The sequence below is a fragment of the Saimiri boliviensis genome, chromosome 1 (genome assembly GCF_048565385.1).
Source record: "Saimiri boliviensis isolate mSaiBol1 chromosome 1, mSaiBol1.pri, whole genome shotgun sequence".
Taxonomy (NCBI): domain Eukaryota; kingdom Metazoa; phylum Chordata; class Mammalia; order Primates; family Cebidae; genus Saimiri; species Saimiri boliviensis.
In genome coordinates this window covers 264,971,985-264,992,377 of record NC_133449.1, presented here as the reverse complement: position 1 = coordinate 264,992,377, position 20,393 = coordinate 264,971,985, and the positions used below count along the sequence as shown (strand labels likewise).

The following is a 20,393-nucleotide window of genomic DNA, read 5'->3' as shown; positions in this document are numbered from 1 at the left end:
GTGGAGGTTGCAGTGAGCAGAGGTCGTGCCACTGCACTCCAGCCTGGTGCCTGGTGACGGAGTCAGACTCTGTCTCAAAAAAAAAAAAAAAAAAAAAAAAAAAAAAAAAAATCTTTCTATTCCAAGATGCTATTTCAACTCTAATGAATAAATATCAGTAAAAGACCTGCTTACTGGGGCCTGCCTTTAAGACCTGCATGTGTTGAGGGAGTTGTTGGGTTGCCGTTTAGACAAAGTACAGGAAGTATGATTCTAGATGGAATTGAGTAACAGCCATCTGTAGAATCCCTGAGTCTGGGAATAAGTAGAGGAAGCTGGTAAACTAGGAACTGACTGGGAGGTAAGCAGGCTATGCATTGGATTAAGAGACCAGGCAGAGATGTCAGTGGAGATGGAGCTTAGTTAACCAGAGGAGGAGAATGAGAGTGTGGTGTGGTGTACAAGCTTGGGGAAGACACGGTAGTTTAGGATCTAAGTCCTCAAAGGTTGGGCATGCCTTGGATTATTGGAATGTTTCTTTTATTGCAAATCATGAACTGTTTTGCTGGCCCAGAGGCAGATATTTAATAGGGCAAAATTAGGCCAGATCCCTCTTAACCACTATTCAATAGGAATTTTCTTTTTTTTTCCCTTTCCCTTCATTTTCTTTTTTTCCTCCCTCCTTCCCTTCCTCACTCCCTCCCTCCCTCCCTCCCTTCCCCCCTCCTTCCCTTCTTCCTTTCTTCGTCCTTCCCTCTTTCCCTCCTTTCCTCTTGTCTTCAGCTCAAATTTATCTCTACTAAGAACTGGGAGGGAGTATAATGAACTATTTCTTTGCCCTGAAGTTGTTTGCCCTTGATAATAGATACTTATTATCTATTATCTATTTCCTTTTCTCCTTTTTTAAATAAAAACATTTTTTTTCTTAAGCATAGGCTGATAAATTTCTACTTTCAAAAGAGAAAGATTAATGGGACTCTTAGAAATCCTTTGGGTTTAAATCATTTTATTTTCAGTACTTTGGTTGGTTGCACAGAATTTTTATTTTATTTTATTTTATTTTATTTTATTTTTTTGAGACAGAGTCTTACTCTGTTATGCAGGCTGAAGTGCAGTGGTGCAATCTTGGCTCACTGCAACCTCTCTGCCTCCAGGGTTTAAGTGATTCTTGTGACTCAGCCTCCCTGTAGCTGAGATTACAGGCGTGCTCCATCAAACCCAGCTAATTTTTGTATTTTTAGTAGAGATGGGGTTTTGCCATGTTGTCCACAAACTCCTGCCCTCCAGCGATCTGTCCACCTCATCCTCCCAAAGTCCTGAGATTACAGGCGTGAGCCACTGCACCTGGCTAGTTGCACAGAATTGAGATGAATTTTATTCAATTCTCTATTCATGGTTCTGTGATGGCTCTGATGGCTCTATTCATGGCTCTGATATCAGTTCTCAGCTCTGGTAATACTGTAACTCTCAATAGCATTTGACATAGCTGATTACAGTCACTTGTAACAGCTTCTTACTTGACTTTCAATTTACTGTTTTCTCCCTACTTCACTGCATATTCCTTTTCACTCTTGTTTTATCACTCCTCCTTTTCTTTTCAACCTCGAAATACTGGAATATCCCAGGGCTTGGTGCTGAGCCCACTTTAGTATTATACTTCCGCCTCTGGATAAATTTAAATATCATGTATAGACACTAATGACATAAAAATTTATAGATTTTCGTCTGTTTTCTCACCTGTTCAGTATTACCAACTACCTACTTGACAAATTTAGATGTATATATAATAGGCGTCTCACCTTAACATGTCAAAAAATGAAATTGTGACTTTTCTTCCTAGACCTATTCCTTCCTCAGTAGTCTTTATCTCAGTAAATGGCATTGCCATTCACCAGTTGAGGAAGCCAAAAACCTGTAAGTTATACTTGACTTCTCCGTTTCCCTCACACCCCATGTCTGTACCATTGGCAAGATATGTTTTACCAACAAAACTTAATGAATAAAGCTGTTATAAACATTTGTGTGTAGGTTTTGTGTGAACATGTTTTCAAATCAGTTGGGTGAATACCTAGGGGTGTGATTGCTGATCCTGTGGTTAGGCTGTGTTTAGCTGTATAAGACACTGTCGAGCTGTCTTCCAAAGTGGCTGAACCATTTTACATTCCCACCAGAAATGAATGAGAGTTTCCATTGCTCTGTAGCCTCACTAGCAATTAGTATTGTCAGTTTTTTGGAGTTTTGCCATTCAAATAGGTGTTTACTGGGATCTCATTATTGTTTTATTTTGCATTCCCCCATGACTAATGATATTGAGCATCTTTTCATGTTTGCCCTTCTTTTTTTTTTTTTGAGATGAAGTCTTGCTCTTTCACCCAGGCTGGAGTACAGTGGTATGATCTTGGCTCACTGCAACCTCTGTCCCCTGGGTTCAAGTGATTCTCCTGCTCAGCTTCCCAAGTAGCTGGGATTGTAGGTGCCCACCACCATGCCTGGCTAATTTTTATATTTTTAGTAGACAGGGTTTCACCATGTTGGCCAGGCTGGTCTCAAACTCCTGACCTCAAGTGATCTGCCCACATCAGCCTCCCAAAGTCCTGGGATTACAGCTATGGGCCACCACACCCAGCCTATGTTTTGTCTTTCTTGTATCTTTTTTGATGAAGTGTCTGTATTTAATTTTTTCTGCCTAGATTGGGGAAGAGAGGTGTTTGTTTTGTTAATGTCTGTTTTTCAGTTAAAAAAATGTTTGTATGTATTCTTATGTAAGTCATGTAAGTCCTTTTTCAAGTATGTGATTTGCAATTTTTTTTTTTTTTCTGACAAGATCTCACTCTGTCACCCGTGGTGGAGTGCAGTGGTGCAGTCTCAGCTCACTGCAGCCTCAGTAGCCTGGGCTCAAACTTATCCTTCCACCTCAGTTGGGATTATAGGCATGAACCACTGCTCCTGGCTAATGTTTTATGTTTTTTGTAGATACGGGGTGTCGCCATTTTGCTCGGGCTGATCTTGAACTCCTGGGCTCAAGTGATCCACCCACCTTGGCCTCCCAGAGTGTTGGGATTACAGGCATGGGCCAGTCTGTGGCTTTTCTGTTCATTTACCTTGTAAAACAGAAGTTTTTAAAATTTTGATAAACTCTAGTTTATGAATTTTTTTATAGATTTTGTTTTAAAAAATATTTTAAAAATTTCAATAGCTTTTGGAGTACAAGTGGTTTTTAGTTACATGAATGAATTATACAGTGGTGAAGTGTGAGATTTTAGTGCACTTATCGCCTGAGTAGTGTACATTGCATTCAATATGTAGTTTTTTTATCCCTCATTTCCCTCCCAAGGCCCTTCTGAGTTTTCAGTGTCCATTATACCACTATATATACTTTTGTGTACCCATAGTTTAGCCCCCACTTATAAGCGAGAATATACAGTATTCAGTTTTCCATTCGTGAGTTAACTCACTTAGAATAATGGTCTCTAGCTCCATCCAAGTTGGTGCAAAAGACATTATTTTGTTCTTTTTTATGGCTGGGTATTTTTTCATTTTGTATACATACCACATATTCTTTATTACTCATCAGTTGATGGGCACTTAGGTTAGTTACATATCTTTGCAATTGTGAACTGTGCTGCAATAAACATATGTGTGCAGGTGTCTTTTTGATATAATGACTTCTTTTCCTTTGGGTAGATACCCAGTAGTGGGATTGTTGGATCCAATGGTAGATTTACTTCTTTGAGAAATCTCCATACTGTTTTCCATAGAGGTTGTACTAGTTTACATTCCCACCAGCAGTTTATAAGTGTTCCCTTTTCACCACATGCACAGCACCATTTATTGCTTTTTCACTTTTTAATAATGGCCATTCTGGCTGGGCTAAGGTGGTATCTCATTTTGGTTTTAATGTACATTCTCCCAGTGATTAGTGATGTTGAGCATTTTATCATATATTTGTTGGCCATTTTTATATCTTCTTTGAGAAGTGTCTTCATGTCGTTTGTCCACTTTTTGATGGGATTATTATTTTTTTTCTTGTTGATTTGTTTGAGTTCCTTGTAGATACTGGATATTAGTCCTTTGTTGGGTGTATAGTTTGCAGATAACTTTTTTCCATTCTGTGGATTGTCTCTTTACTCTGATGATTATTTTTTTTGCTTTGCAGAAGCTTTTAATTTTAATTAGTTCCCAGTTATTTATTTGTTTCTGTTTTATTTGCTTTTGGGGTCTTACTCATAAATTCTTTGCTAGTGTCCAGAAGAGCTTTTCCTAGGATTCCTTCTAGAATTTTTTTTTTTTTTGAGACGGAGTTTCGCTCTTGTTACCCAGGCTGGAGTGCAATGGTGCGATCTCAGCTCACTGCAACCTCCGCCTCCTGGGTTCAGGCAATTCTCCTGCCTCAGCCTCCTGAGTAGCTGGGATCACAGGCACGCGCCACCATGCCCAGCTAATTTTTTGTATTTTTTTTTAGTAGAGACAGGGTTTCACCATGTTGACCAGGATGGTCTCGATCTCTTGACATCGTGATCCGCCCGCCTCGGCCTCCTGAAGTGCTGGGATTACAGGCTTGAGCCACCGTGCCCGGCCTCCTTCTAGAATTTTTATGGTTTCAGGTTTTAGATTTAACCCTTTAATACAGGGATGTCCAGTCTTTTGGCTTCCTTGGGCCACATTGGAAAAAGAATTGTCTTGGGACACACATAAAATACACTAACATGGTAGCTAATGAGCTAAAAAAAATTGCAAAAAGATCTTGTAATTTTTAAGAATGTTTACAAATTTGTGTTGGGCCACATTCAAAGCCATTCCAGGCCATGGGTTGGCCAAATTGCTTTAATCCATCGAGGATTTTTGTAGGGATCAAGTTTTATTCTTCTACATGTGGCTCTCCAGGTCTCTCAGCACCATTTATTGAATAGGGTGTCCTTTTCCCAATTTACGTTTTGGTATGCTTTGTTAAAGATCAATTGGTTATAAGTATTAGGCTCTTTTCCTGTGTTCTCTATTCTTTTCTATTGTCTTTCAGTAGTGTTTTGTATTTCTCTTTTACCTCCTTGATTATGTATATTGCTAGTTTTTTTTTTTTTTTTTGGCAGCTACTGTAAAAGGGATTGAATTCTTGATTTGGTTCTCATCTTGGTCACTGTTGGTATCTATAGTGCTACTGATTCGTGTACATTGATTTTGTAACCTGAAACTTTGCTAAATTCATTTATCAAATCTTGGAGTCTTTTGGAGAAGTCTTTAGGGTTTTCTAGGTATATGATCATATTGTCAGCAAAAAGAAATAGTTTGACTTTCCTTTTTCCAATTTGGTTACCTTTTATTTTTTTCTCTTGCCTGATTCCTCTAGCTACAACTTCTAGTATTATGATGAATAGAAGTGGTGAAAGTGGGCATCCTGGTCTTGTTCCAATTCTTGGGAGAGGTTGGGGATTCTTTCAACTTTTCTTCATTCAGTATGATGTTGACTGTGAGTTTGTCATATATGGCTTTTATTATTTTGCAATATATTCCTTCTGTGGCTAGTTTGTTGCTGGTTTTCATCATAAAGGAATAATGGATTTTATCAAATGTTTTTTTTCTGCATCCATTGAGGTGATTATATATGGTTTCTGTTTTTAATTCTGTTTATGTGGTGAATTGCATTTATTGACTTGCATGTTAGGCTGTTCTTGTATTGTTGAAAAGAAATATGAGACTCGGTAGTTTATAAGAAAAGAAGTTTAATTGGCTTGTGGTTCTGCAGGCTGTATAGGAATCATGGCACCTGCATCTTCTTCTCAGGACACGCCAGAAAGCTTTTACTCATGGCAGAAGGTGAAGCAGGAGCAGGTACTTCACATGGCAGATGCAGGAGCAAGAGAGAGAGATTAGAGGGACGTGTCACATACTTTTAAATGACCAGGTCTTGCCAGAACAAAGAAATCTTGTTAGAATTATTTTGTGGATACATTCTTTTTGTGTATATTTGTGGGGTATACATGATATCTTATTGTATGCGTAGAATATGTAATCAAGTTCAGGTATTTGAGGTATCTATCACCTTAAACATTTATTGTTTCTATTTGTTGGGAGGATTTCTAGTTCTCTCTTCTAGATATTCAAAAGTATATGAGACATCATCATTAATTGTAGTCACCCTACTGTGCTATCAAACATCAGAACTTACTCCTAGCTGCATGTTTGAACCTATCAACTTACCTCTCTTTATCTTCCCCGTTCCCTACCCTTCTTAGACACTGGTAACTATCATTCTAGTCTCTACTTCCACAAGATCACTTTATTGGGATTTTATTTGTAATTATTTTGAGTTTAAAGATCAATTGGGAGAATTGATGTTTTCACTATATTGAGTCATGTGATTCATCAGCACAGTATATCTCCTCACTTACTTAGCTAAGCCTTCTGTTTCTTTCACAAGTTTTATAATATATCAACTTAGGGGTCCTGATTATATTTTATTAGATTTATGCATAAGCATTTTTTGAGTTATCGGAAATTACACTGTTTAAAATATTTTTTGTTTTCTAACTGTTCGTTGGTAGTGCATAGAAATTTTGTTGATTTTTTTTGAATGTTTTTTTTAATAGATTCCTTGGTATTTTCTACATAAATGGTCATAGTATCTTGGAGCAAATGTTTTATTTCTCCTATCCGAATGCCTGTTTTTTTTTCTTGCCTTATTGTACTTACTAGGACTTCTAGATTGACCTTGAATGTTAATGTGGTGGGATTAGGTATCTTTGCTTAAAACTTGACATTTAGAGGAGATATTTAATCTTTCATTATTAAATACGTTGTTAACTGTAGGTTTCTTGTATGTATGTATGTATGTATGTATGTATGTATTTATTTATTTATTTTTTTTTTTTGAGATGGAGTTTCGCTCTTGCTACCCAGGCTGGAGTGCAATGGCGCGATCTCGGCTCACCGCAACCTCCGCCTCCTGGGTTCAGGCAATTCTCCTGCCTCAGCCTCCTGAGTAGCTGGGATTACAGGCACGCGCCACCATGCCCAGCTAGTTTTTGTATTTTTAGTAGAGATGGGGTTTCACCATGTTGACCAGGCTGGTCTCGATCTCTTGACCTCGTGATCCACCCGCCTCGGCCTCCCAAAGTGCTGGGATTACAGGCTTGAGCCACTGCGCCCGGCCTGTATGTATTTATTATAGACTGAATGTTTGTGTTCCTCCAAAATTTATATATTGAAATTATCACCTCCAATCTGATAGTGGTGGGGATGGGAGGTGGGGGTCTTTGGGAGGTAGATTTAGATCAGGTCATAAGTGTGGATTCTCTGTGATGTGATTAGTGCCTTTCTGAAAAAAAGGACTAGATACTAGAACTTCCTCTCTCCTGACCATATGAAGATACAGGAGAAGATGGCCCATCTGCAAGCCAGGAAGAGATCCCTCACCAACTTCCAGAATTATGAGAAATAAATGTGTGGTGATTAAGCCACCTAGTCTATGGTATTTCGTTATAGCAGCCCTAGCTGACTAAGACAATATGCTTTATCAAGTTGAATAAGTTCTTTTCTATCACTGATTGGCTGAGAGTTTTTATCATGAATGGATGTTGAGTTTTGTCAAGTGCTTTTTCTGAATTTTTATCTTATCTGTTAATGTGGTTATTTACACTGATTTTTGATTATTGAACCAGACTTGTATTTTTGGAACAAAACCTTCTTGGTTGCAATATATTGTTTTTTTTACATACTGGTTTAATATTTTGTCAAAGATCTTAGCTTTTATGTTGATGAGAGATGTTGTTTTGTAGCTTTCTTATGTTATATAGTGCTTGATATTGGTATCAGGGTAGTGCTAATAAAATGAATCTGGAAGTGTACCATCCTCTTTTGTTTTGGGGAAACTGTTATGAAAAAGTGATGTTATGTCTTCCTTAAATGTTTAGTAGAGTTTGCCAGTAGAGCCAACTGGGCTGGGGTTTTCTTTTCCATTTTTGAAAGCTTTTAACTGTGAATTCAGTATATTTAGTGCATATAGGACTATTTGAGTTCTTCCTTTCTCTAAGCTACCAAATTTATTTGCATAAAATTACTGTAATAGTAATACTTCTTTGGGGTCAGTAGTGATGTATCTCCTAATTTTCTCTGAATTGGTTGGTAATTTATATCTTCTCTCTCTTTCTCTCCTTTTCTTGTTCTGGCTAGAAGTTTGTCAACTTTATTTCTTTCCTTCTACTTGCCTTCTTTTTCTAATATTTTAAGATGGATGCTTAAATTATTAATTTGAGACTTTTCTTCTTTTCTAATAGAAATGCTCTAAGCATTTCTTTAACTGTGTCCCACAACTTTGAGATGTTATATTTTCATTTTTATTCAGTTCCCTTGGGATTACCTTTTGACCCATGGGTTATTAGTATAGTGTTTAAATATACAAATATTTGAAACTTTTCTCTTACTGGCTTCTAATTTAATTCTCTTTTGATCTAGAAACTTACTTTTTAAAAAATTTAAAAACAAAACAAAACAGTTTCTGGCCTCAAGTGATCCTCCCATCTCAGCCTCCCAAAGTGCTGGGATTATAGGCATGAGCCACTACATCCAGCCCTTGGAAACATACTTTGAATAATTTTAATTTTTAAAATATCTGATGAAGTGTCTTTTGTAACTTAGAATATGATTTTACTGAATTTTCTGTGTGCACTTGTGAAAAATATGTACTCACTTGTCAACACTTAGTGCTGCTTCCTAGTCAAAGCCACTGTTGATCTTCACATGACTCAAATTAATCTTCCCAGCTGGACCTGTAGATTCTTCTTATATTTTTGAGCAGGCTTTTCTCACTGAGCAGCCTGATAGATTTATTCTCTTCTCCCCTCCCCTCCCCTCGCCTCCCCTCCCCTCCCCTCCCCTCGCCTCCCCTCCCCTACCCTTCCCTCCTCCCCTCTCTTTTCTTTCTGACTTTCCTTCACTGAGCATTCAGAATATTAAATAAAAAGTATTTAGTTTCCAGCCTGTGCAACATAGCAGAGACCACATCTCTACAACAAATAAAAAATTATTTGAGTGTAGTGGTGATTTCCTTGTAGTTCCAGCTACTTGGGAGGCTGAGGTGGGAGGATCTCTTGAGTTCAAGAGGTTGAGGCTGCAGTGAGCTGTGGTGGTTGCACTACTGCAGTTGAGCCTCAGCAACAGAGTGAGACCCTCATCTGTAAACAAATGAACAAACAAAAACAAACAAAAAACCTAATAAAAATATTTATTTTGGTATAATTTTAAACTTACAGAAAAGGTGTAAGTTAAAAGGAGTGTATAGCTTCTTTATACTTCTTTTTCAGATTTACCAATTGCTAACATTTTGTCTCATTGCTTTATTTTCACTTTACCCTTTCCTTCCTTTTCCCTTCTCCATTCCTCCTCAACTAACCCACTTTCCTGGACTTGCCATCTAGTCCCTCCAGGCATTGGTTCAATTCCTGTCTCCTGCAGGGCTAAGAGTCTCCATCTCCCCTCATTTGTATTCTGTAAACATGAACAGAATGTCAGGCCTTGGCCAGATATTGTTTGAGGCATTGTAGACAACTTTGGCTGAAGGTGATCTCCAGGCCCATGTGTCTTTCCAGAGAGTTACTGTTATTTTTTTTGTAAGTCACTTAAATATGTACATTTTACTTCTTTAATCATAGCTTTATTTTGAACTGTGTCAGAGTAAGAGTCACTGCAGTTATTACACTAAAAAGGACCAATCTCTTTTCTGTCCCACCTAAATCTGACTTGCTGTATGAGACTACTCTAGCTGACTTTGCTGCCTAAGAGGGAATTATGCATTTGTGTATGTGTATGAGTTTATGTTTTCTATGTACTCTGCAGTTGATTTGGCGTATATGTCAGTTTACATATACCAGCATCACATTGTTTTAATTATAGTGTTTTTATACTCTCTGTACTTAGTGAAGCTAATTTTCCTCAGTCATTTAAAATATATTCTTCCTTTACTGACATACTTATTTTTACAGAGACATTGTAGGATCAAGGTTGTTGACACATTTTTAGGAAATATGGATTTCCCTCCCAATCTCTTGCCCTTACCTTGCTTATTTGTTATTGCTTTCTATTCTTGATTGTCTTTCAGTGAATAAAGTAGTCATAATCTTTGAAGAAGGACCTGTTTTTCTTATTATGGCTTTACCTTTTCTTTCTTTTTCCTAAAGAAAGGATGTCACTTTCCTCTCTGTTTCCCACCTTATTAAGTACCTGTTACATACAAGCACTGAGCTAATTCCTGAAGTGGGCACGGCGTGGTACACAAAGAGTTAAACAAAGTGAAATAAACAAAGCATGTTATGAGAAAAAAATTGGGATAAAATAATATAGGTTTATAATTAAAATCATGCACTTTTGGGGGGACTAAAAAATTTTACGTTTAAAAATTCTGTCAGTTTCTAGTCAGTTTATTTTTTACCTTTTTAAAACATCTCTTTTTTCTTTGTCCTTGTTTTTAAGGGTCACACAGCAATGCTTCATACTGGTTCATGGCATCCCAAAATAAAGGGAGAATTTATGACTTGCTCAAATGATGCGTGAGTATTGTTGATAATTCATCTAATACATTCATATCTTTAGGTATTTTATTTAACATTTGTATTGTTACAATTTTGGCAGTAAAGTAGTAAATGGAATATTAGGACTTATTTTATATATATATATATATATATATATATATATATATATATATATGTTTGTTTGTTTGTTTGTTTTTTGCTTTTTGAAAGGGAGTCTCACTCTGTTGCCTAGACTGGAGTGCAGTGGCGCAATCTTGGCTCACTACAACCTCCGCCTCCTGGGTTCAAGTGATTCTCCTGCCTCAGTCTCCCGAGTATCTGAGATTACAAGTGCCCACGATCACACTCAGCTAATTTTTATATTTCAGTAGAGACGAGATTTGACCGTGTTGGTCAGGCTGGTCTCAAACTCCTGACCTCAAATGATCCACCTGCTTCAGCCTCCTAAAGTGCTGAGCTTACAGGCGTGAACTACCATGCCCGGCCTATATATTCTCATTCTTTTCTTTGATTTTATGTGATAGTGTAGGGTTTGGTTAAACAAAAATGGACACTATGAAACCAAGAGTGTTATAAATTCCTGTAGACTTTATTAAGGTTGGGTTAGATTGATGCTATTAAATGGACTCAAAGGGCATTGCAGTTGTGACTAATTGTTACTTTTTATGGTAAAGACTTATTTCCATCTGAGTCTGATAGCTAACACAAGCTTATTGACTAAGATTGATTTTGAAAGTTATAACCAAGGAAATTGATTACATTTTCTCTCTTTTTTTTTTTTTTGAGATGGAATTTCATTCTTGTTGCTCAGGCTGGAGTGCAATGGTGTGATTTCGGCTCACTGCCACCTCCGCCTCCCAGGTTCATGTGATTTTCCTGCCTCAGCCTCTCAAGTAGCTGGGATTACAGGCATGCGCCACCCTACCAAGCTACTTTGGTATTTTTGGTAATCATGGGTTTTCACCAAGCTGGTCAGGCTGGTCTCCGAACTCCTGACTTCAGGTAATCCACCCACCTCAGCCTCCCAGAGTGCTGGGATTATAGGCGTTAGCCACTATGCCCGGCCCTAAAATTTTATTTTGACTTTTGTGAGTACACAGAAGGTATATGTATTTATGTGGTATGTGAGATATTTTGATATAGCCATGTAATGCATAATAATCACATCATGTAAAATGATTATCCATCACCTCAAGCATTTATCCTTTGTATTACGAACAATCCAATTAAATTCTTTTATTTATTTTATTTTATTTTATATTTTTTTGAGACAGAGTTTCACTCTTGTCACCCAGGCTGGAGTGCAGTGTCATGATCTCTCGACTCACTGCAACCTCTGCCTCCCGGGTTCAAGTGATTCTCCTGCCTCAGTCCCCCATGTAGCTGGGATTACAGGTGCTTGCCACCATGACCACCTAAATTTTCTGTTTTCAGTAGAGACAGGTTTCACTATGTTGGCCAGGCTGGTCATGAACTGACCTCAGGTGATCCACGCGCCTTGGCCTTCCGAAGTGCTGAGATTACAGACACAAGCCACTGCTACCCAGCCTCTTTTAGTTATTTTAAAATGTACAATTATATTATTGACTATAGTCACCCTGTTGTGCTATCAATTATTAGGTCTTATTCTTTCTGTTTTTTTGTTTTTTAACCCATTAATCATTCTTACCCCATTCCCATCCCCCACTACCCTCTCCAGCATCTGGTAACCATCCTTCTCCTCTTTATGTTCATGAGTTCCATTGTTTTGATTTTTGGATCTCACAAATAAGTGAGAACATGCAATGTTTGTCTGCATGCCTGGCTTATTTCATTTAATGTAATGATCTCTAGTTCCACTAATGTTGTATATTACTGGATCTCATTCATTTTTCATGGTTGAATAGTACTCCATTGTAGGTATGTGCCACATTTTCTTTATCCATTCACCTGGTGATGGACGCTTAGCTTGCTTCCAGATTTTGGCTATTGCAAACAGTGCTGCAACAAACATGGGAGCACAGCTACCTTTTTGATGTACTGATTTTCTTTGTTTTGGATATATACTCAGCAGTGGGATCACTGGATCATATGGTGGCTCTATTTTTAGGTTTTTGAGGAACCTCTAAATTGTTCTTCATAATGGTTGTACTAAGTTACATTTCCACAAACAATGCATGAGGGTTCCCTTTTCTCCATATCCTTGCCAGTGATTAAGTGGTTAAGATTCTTTTGCATTTATATCTGCTCATCCATGACTGAAGGATATTATAGGGAATATTTTAGCAACTTTTCCCTGTACTGTTATACTGCGTGATTCATCTTAGTATTAAAAGTACATCATAAGAATGCACTTTGTTTGATTACAGAGAAAATTACAATAAAAAATCTTGTAAGTTAAAAAAATATAGGTGGTATTATTTAGGTGAACCATTACTTCAGTTAAAGATCTTTTTTGTTCTTAGGTTATTTTGTCTTTCATCTTTTAACTTTCTGATAAATTTGCCTTATTAACATTCATAGTTGTTGTTCATATTCTTAGATACTTTATATGTTTTCTGAAATTTGTCTTTAGAAGACATTACATAATTTCACTTTAATAGAGAAATTTAAAAAATTAATTTGATATAAAAGAAACTGAAATTTATCAATCTATACAAATATGAATGTGACTAAAATAAAATAAATATATTTGGTTAAGATTTCTGGTAAATCAGATTATGTAGTGTTATTTCTTATCTTAGTCTTTTTAGCAGCATAATTACCTTTTTAAGTAGTTAAGATATGTTTGTTTAAGCTTACATTTTTTATTTCATTGTTAGGGAGTGAAATTTATCAGCAATCTAAATTAACAATATAGCATGACTAGGTAAGGTTTATTCTATGATGTAAGGATATTTTACCATCAGGGTATTTCAGTATTCTTCTTTATTGAACAAATGAAAGGTGAAGATTATATGATTTTATTATATGATAAAGTGGATATTTGATAAAATTTAGTAATCTCTCCCAGTAAAAGTTCTAAGTAAAATAGAGATCAGAAGAAATTACCTAAATCTGATAAAATTATTTATTAAAATTTGAAGTAAATATTGTATTAAATAACAGAGTACTGAAGCTACTTGCATTTAAAAAGGAAACAAGACAGGGATGTCCACAACTACTAAGAGACTTAAGCAGCAGAGACTTTATGCAGTGTGTTAAGAAAATGAATAATTGATATTAACAAATACACTACTAGATCACAGAGGACTTGGGCTATTCTGGTTAAAACTTAAGTTAAATAGAGCAGTTGGGAAGAAAACCTTATTCTCAAAACTCTTTATGGATCAGTATGAATGGTGGGCTCTCATAGTTTATATTGTAATAACTTTTATGAACAATACAGCAGTTTTTCCCAAATTGATTTCTAGGGTATGTAAATCTGAAGTTTGACAAAAGACAATATGTGGTCAAATAAATTTGAGAAGCATCGAATGTTATATTCCAATACCAGTGATACACAACCAACATTTAAACGGTTTTTTTTTTAAATTTGTTTTCTTTTTTTGATTACATCAGTGATCAGTAAAAAAATTAAATTTTTTTTTAAAATTTCAATAGGTTTTTGGGGAAACAGGTGGTGTTTAGTTACATAAATAAGTTCTTTAGCGATGATTTCTAAGATTTTGATGCACCCATCATCTGACCAGTGTACACTGCACCCAATGGGTCCTTTCCACCTGCCACCCTTTTCCCCCAAGTCCCCAAAGTCCAGTGTATCATTCTTGTATCCTCATCACTTAGCTCCCACATGTGAGCGAGAACATATGATATTTGGTTCTCCATTCCTGAGTTATTTCACTCAGAATAATAGTCTCCAATTCCATCCAGATTGCCACGAATGCCATTATTTTGTTCCTTTTTATCACTGAGTAGTATTCATGGGGTGTGTGTGTGTGTGTGTGTGTGTGCGCGTGCGCATGCATGCATCTGTGTGTGTGTATATCTCACATGTTCTTTATATGTATATACATATATATATCTCACATGTTCTTTATATATATACACACACCTTTATATATATGTATCTCACATGTTCTTTATCTGTCTATGTATCTCACATGTTCTATATATATATTTCACATGTTCTTTATCTACTCGTTGATTGATGGGAATTTGGGCCGGTTCCATGTTTTCACATTTGTAAATTGTGCCTCTATAAACACGCATATTCAAATATCTTTTTTGTATAATGACTTCTTTTCCTGTAGATAGATACCTAGCAGTGGGATTGCTGGATCAAATGGTAGACCTACTTTTAGTTCTGTAAATAATCTCTGTACTGTTTTCCATAGTGGTTTTGCTAGTTTACATTTCCACCAACAATGTGAAGATTGTAAAAGTGTTGCATTTTCACCACATCCCCGCCAACATCTATTTTTAAATATTTTTTTATTATGGCCATTCTTGCAGGAGTGAGGTGGTATTGCGTTGTGGTTTTGATTTGCATTTCCCTGATAATTAGTGATGTTGAGCATTTTTCCACGTACTTGTTGGCCATTTGTATATCTTTTAAGAATTGTCTATTCATGTCCTTAGTCCACTTTTTTATGGGATTTTTTTTTCTTGCTGATGTATTTGACTTCTAGATATTAATCCTTTGTCAAATGCATAGATTGTAAAGGTTTTTCTCCCACTCTGTGGGTTGTCTGTTAATTCTGCTATTTCTTTTGCTGTGCAGAAGGTTTTTAGTTTATTTAAGTCCTATCTATTTATCATTGTTTTTGTTGCATTTGCTTTTGGGTTCTTGGTCATGAAGTCGTTGCCTAAGCCGATGTCCAGAAGAGTTTTTTCGATGTTATCTTCTAGAATCTTTATGGTTTCAGGTCTTAAATTTAAGTATTTGTTCCATTTTGAGTTGATTTTTATATGAGATGAGAGATGAGGATCCAGTATCATTCTTCTACATGTGGCTTGCCAATTATCCCAGCACCATTTGTTGAATAGGGTGTCTTTTCCCCACTTTATGTTTTTGTTTGCCTTGTCAAAGTCAGTTGGTTGCAAGTATTTGGTTTTGTTTCTGGATTCTCTATTCTGTTCCATTGGTCTGTGTGCCTATTTTTATACCAGTACCACACTGTTTTGGTGACTGTGGTCTTATAGTATAGTTTGAAGTGAGATGATGTGATAACTCCAGATATATTCTTTTTGCTTAGTCTTGCTTTGGCTATGTGGGCTCTTTTTTGGCTTCCTGTGAATTTTAGGGTTGTTTATAGTTCTGTGAAGAATGATGGTGGTATTTTGATGGAAATTACATTGAATTTGTAGATTGCTTTTGGCAGTGTGGTCATTTCCTCATTATTGATTCTACCCATCCATAAGCATGGGATGTATTTCCATTTGCTTGTCTCATCTAAGATTTTTTTCAGCAGTGCTTTGTAATTTTCCTTGTAGAGGTATTTCACGTCCTTGTTTAGGTAAATTCCTAAGTTTTTTTTTTTTTTTTTCAGCTATTGTGCAAGGGGTTGAGTTATTGATTTGATTCTGAGCTTGGTTGCTGTTGGTGTATAGCAGAGGTACTGATTTGTGTACATTAATTTTTATATCCTGAAACTTTACTGAATTCATTTACCAGTTCTAGGAGCTTTTTGGATGAGGCTTTAGGGTTTTCTAGGTACACAATATCATCAGCAAACAGTGACAGTTTGACTTCCTCCTTACCAATTTGGATGCTCTTGATTTCTTTCTCTTGTCTGATTGCTCTGGCTAGGACTTCCAGTACTATGTTGAATAGAAGAAGTTGGAAAAGTGGGCATCCTTGTCTTGTTCTGTGTTTTGGGAATGCTTTTAACTTTTCCCCATTCAGTATAATGTTAGCTGTGGAATTGTCATAGATGTCTTTTATTATGTTAAATATGTCTCTTCTATGCCAACTTTGCTGAGTATTTTAATCATAAAAGGATGCTGGATTTTGTCCAGTGCTTTTTCTGCATCTATTCAGAAGATCATGTGATTTTCGTTTATAGTTTTGTTTATGTGATGTATCACATTTATTGACTTGCAGATGTTAAACCATCCCTGGTATGAAACCCAGTTGATCATGGTGGATTATCTTTTTGATGTGCTTTTAGATTCAATTAGTTAGTTTTTTTTTTGAGGATTTTTACATTTACGTTAATCAGGGATATTGGTTTGTAGTTTTCTTTCTTTTTTTTTTTTTTAATGTCCTTCCCTGTTTGGGGTATTAGGGTAATACTGGCTTCATAGAATGATTTAGGGAAGAGTCCCTCTTTCTGTGTCCTGTGAAACAGCATCAATACGATTGGTATCAGTTCTTTGAATGTCTGATAGAATTTAGCTGTGAATTATTCTGTCCTAGACTTTTTTTTGTTGGCAATATTTTTTATTACTACTTCAGTCTCGCTGCTTGTTATTAGTCTGTTCAGAATTTCTGTATCTTTCTGGCTTAATCTGGGAGGGTTGTGTATTTCCAGGAATTATCCATCTCCTCTAGGTTTTCTAGTTTATGTGCGTGGTCATAGTAGCCTTGAATAATCTGTTGTATTTTTGTGGAATCAGTAGTAGTATCTCCTGTTACATTTCTAATTGAGCTTATTTGGATTTTCTCTCTCTGTCTCTCTCTATTTATTTATTTATTTTTTGGTTAATCTTGCTAATGGTCTGTCGATTTTATTTATCTTTTCAAAAAACTAACTTTTTGTTTCATTTATCTTTTGTATTTTTTTTCCATTTGAGTTTCATTTAGTTCTGCTCTGATCTTGTTATTCTCTTTTCTTCTGCTGGGTTTGGATCGTTCTTGTTTCTCCAGTTCCATGAGGTGTGACCTTAGATTGTCTGTTTGTGCTCTTTCAGACTCTTTGATGTAGGCATTTAATGCTATGAACTGTCCTCTCAGCTTTTGCTGTCTCCCAGAGGTTTTGGTAGGTTGTGTCACTATTATCATTCAGTTCAAAGAATTTTGAATTTCCATCTTGATTTCATTGTTGACCCAGGGATCACTCAGGGATAGGTTATTAATTTTCATGTATTTGCATAGTTTTGAGGTACCTTTTAGAGTTGATTTGCAATTTTATTCCACTGCGGTATGAGAGAGTACTCAATATAATTTTGATATCCTTAACTTTACTGAGACTTATTTTGTGGCATATCATATGGTCTGTCTTGAAGAATGTTCCATGTACTGATGAATAGAATGTATATTCTGCAGTTTTTGGGTAGAATGTTCTGTAAATATCTGTTAAGCCCATTTTCTCTAGGATATTTAAGTCCATTGTTTCTTCGTTGCCTTTCTGTCTTGATGACTAGCACTGTCAGTGGAGTGTTGAAGTCCCCCGCTAATACTGTGTTGCCATCTATCTCATTTCTTAGGCCTAGTGGAATTGTTTTATAAATGTGGGAGCTCCAGCGTTAGGTGTATATATATTAGAATTGTGGTATTTCCCTTTTGGATTAGTCCTTTTATTGTTATATAATGTCCTTCTTTGTCTTTTTAAACTGCTGTTGCTTTAAAGTTTATTTTGTCTGATAAAAGAATAGCCACTCCTGCTTGCTTTTGGCGTCCATTTCCATGGAATATCTTTTCACCCCTTTACCTTAAATTTATGTGAGTCCTTATGTGTTAGGTGAGTCTCCTGAAGACAGCAGAAACTTGGTTGGTGAATTCTTATCTATTCTACCATTCTGTATCTTTTAAGTGGAGCATTTAGGCCATTTACATTCAATGTTATTATTGAGATGTGAGGTACTGTTCTAGTCATCATTGTGTTTGTTGCCTGAATACTTTTTTTTTTCATTTTGCTATTGTTATACAGGTCCTATGAGATTTATGCTTTAAGAAGGCTCTATTTTGGTGTATTCTGAAGATTTGTTTCAGGATTTAGAATTCCTTTTAGCAGTTCTTGTAGTGTTGGCCTGGTAGTGGCAAATTCCCTCATCATTTTTTTATCTGGAAAAGACTATCTTTCCTTCATTTATGAAGCTTAGTTTCACTGGATGTAAAATTCTTAGCTGAAAATTGTTTTGTTTAAGGAGGCTAAAAATGGGACCCTAGTCTCTCCTAGCTTGTGAGGTTTCTTCTGAGAAATCTGCTCTTAATCCGATAGATTTTCCTTTGTAGGTTACCTGGTGCTTTTGTCTCACAGCTCTGAAGATTCTTTTTATTGTCTTGACTCTCAATAACCTGAAGACTATGTACCTAGGCAGTGAGTGATCTTTTTGTGATGAATTTTTCAGGTGTTTTTTGAGCTTCTTATGTTTTGATGTCTAGATCTTTAGCGAGGTTCAGGAAATTCTCCTTATTCCCTCAAATATGTTTTCCAAAGTTTCAGATTTCTCTTCTTCCTCAGGAACACCAATTATTTTTAGGTTTGTTCTTTTAACATAATCCCAGACTTCTTGGAGGCTTTGTTCACTTTTTAAAATTCTTTCTTATCTTTGACAGAATGGGTTAATTCAAAAGCCTGAAGTTCTTTTCTTCTGCTTGTTCAATTCTGTTGCCAAGACTTTCCAGTGCGTTTTGCATTTCTCTAAGAGTGTCTTGATTTCCAGACACACTAGTTTTTTTACTTATGGTATCTATTTCACTGAAGAGCTTTCCTTTTATATCCTGTATCATGTTTTTGATTTCTTTAAGTTGAAGTTCACCTTTCTCTGATGACTCCTTGATTTACTTAATAATTGACCTTCTAAATTCGTTTTCTGGCAATTCAGAGATTGCATTTTCATTTGGATCCATTGCTGATGAGCTGATATGATCTTTTGGGGGTGTTAGAACCTTGTTTTGTCATATTACCAGAATTGTTTTTCTGGTTCCTTCTCATTTGGGTAGACTATGTCAGAGGGAAGATCTGGGATTCAAAGGCAGTTGTTCAGATTCCTTTGTCCCACAGGGTACTCCCTTGATGTGGTGTTCTTCCCTTTCCCTAGGAATGAGGCTTTCTGAGAGCTGAAATGGAGTGATTGTTTTTGTTCTTCTGGATCTAGCCGTCCAGTGGAGCTACTGAGCTTCAGGCTGGTACTGGGGTGGGTCTGCGAAGAGTCCTGTGATATGATTCATCTTGAGGTCTTACTGCCCTGGATACCAACACCTAAACTGGTGGAGGTAGCAAGGGAATGAAGTGGACTCTGTTAAGGTCCTTGGTTGTGTTTTTGTTTAGTTGTGCTGGTTTTGTGTTCCTTGGTCTCCAGCCAGGAGGTGGTGTTTTCAAGAGTGCACTAGCTGTGTTCTTATTGGGAGAATGTGGACTTGCCTAGGGGCAAGGCACAGTGGCTCATGCTTATAATCCCAGCACTTTGGGAGGTGGAGATAGGCGGATTACTTGATATCAGGAGTTTGACACTAGCCTGGCCAACATGGTGAATCTTTGTCTGTACTTAAAACAACAACAACAACAAACTTGTTCTAGGGATACCTGGTTAAGTATTCAGGTTTCTCATGCAGTGGTCAGGACCATAGAGCTTTCAAGAGATTATGACGTTTGTCTTTGGTTACCTGGGCAAGTAGAGAAAGACCTGCAGGTGGGAGAAGGGATAGGCGTATCTGTGCTCAGCCTCTTCTTGGGCATGAGGCTTGCTGTGGCTGCTGTGGGGTTTCTAGTCTAGTGGAGTTATATTTCCCAGGGAGATTATGGCTGCCTCTGCTGAGTCATACAGGTCACCAGGGAAATGGGGGAAAGCCTTCAGTCACAGTCCTCTGTCCACTTCCACATGGCCCCCAGTCCTTAAGACTGGTCTCACTCCTTCCGTGCTCCACTCAACTGCATCGAGTCTATTTCCAGGCAGCTGGTGACCAGGGCTGAGAACTTTCCCCAGACCACAAGCCTCCCTGTTGAGAAAGTAAGCAGACTCACAGTTTTTCGGCGTCTCAGGGAGCCTGCAGTGGTGATCCAGTTACCTCAAAGGGTCTGTGGATTA

The 20,393-nt window shown here is 36.9% G+C and overlaps 1 protein-coding gene across 6 annotated transcripts in view; it reads left to right on the top strand.

Annotated features, from left to right (window-relative positions):
* WDR70 (WD repeat domain 70) overlaps positions 1–20,393 on the top strand; it is a 438,306-nt gene that overhangs the window by 106,738 nt on the left and 311,175 nt on the right. For all 6 annotated transcript variants that reach the window (XR_012513868.1, XR_012513869.1, XR_012513870.1 and 3 more), the window contains one exon: positions 10,441–10,517. Coding sequence is in view for 2 of the 6 variants with exons in the window: in XM_074386536.1 (XP_074242637.1) it covers positions 10,441–10,517 (77 nt within the window). In the remaining 4 variants the exon portion in view is untranslated. The remainder of the gene's footprint in view (positions 1–10,440; positions 10,518–20,393) is intronic.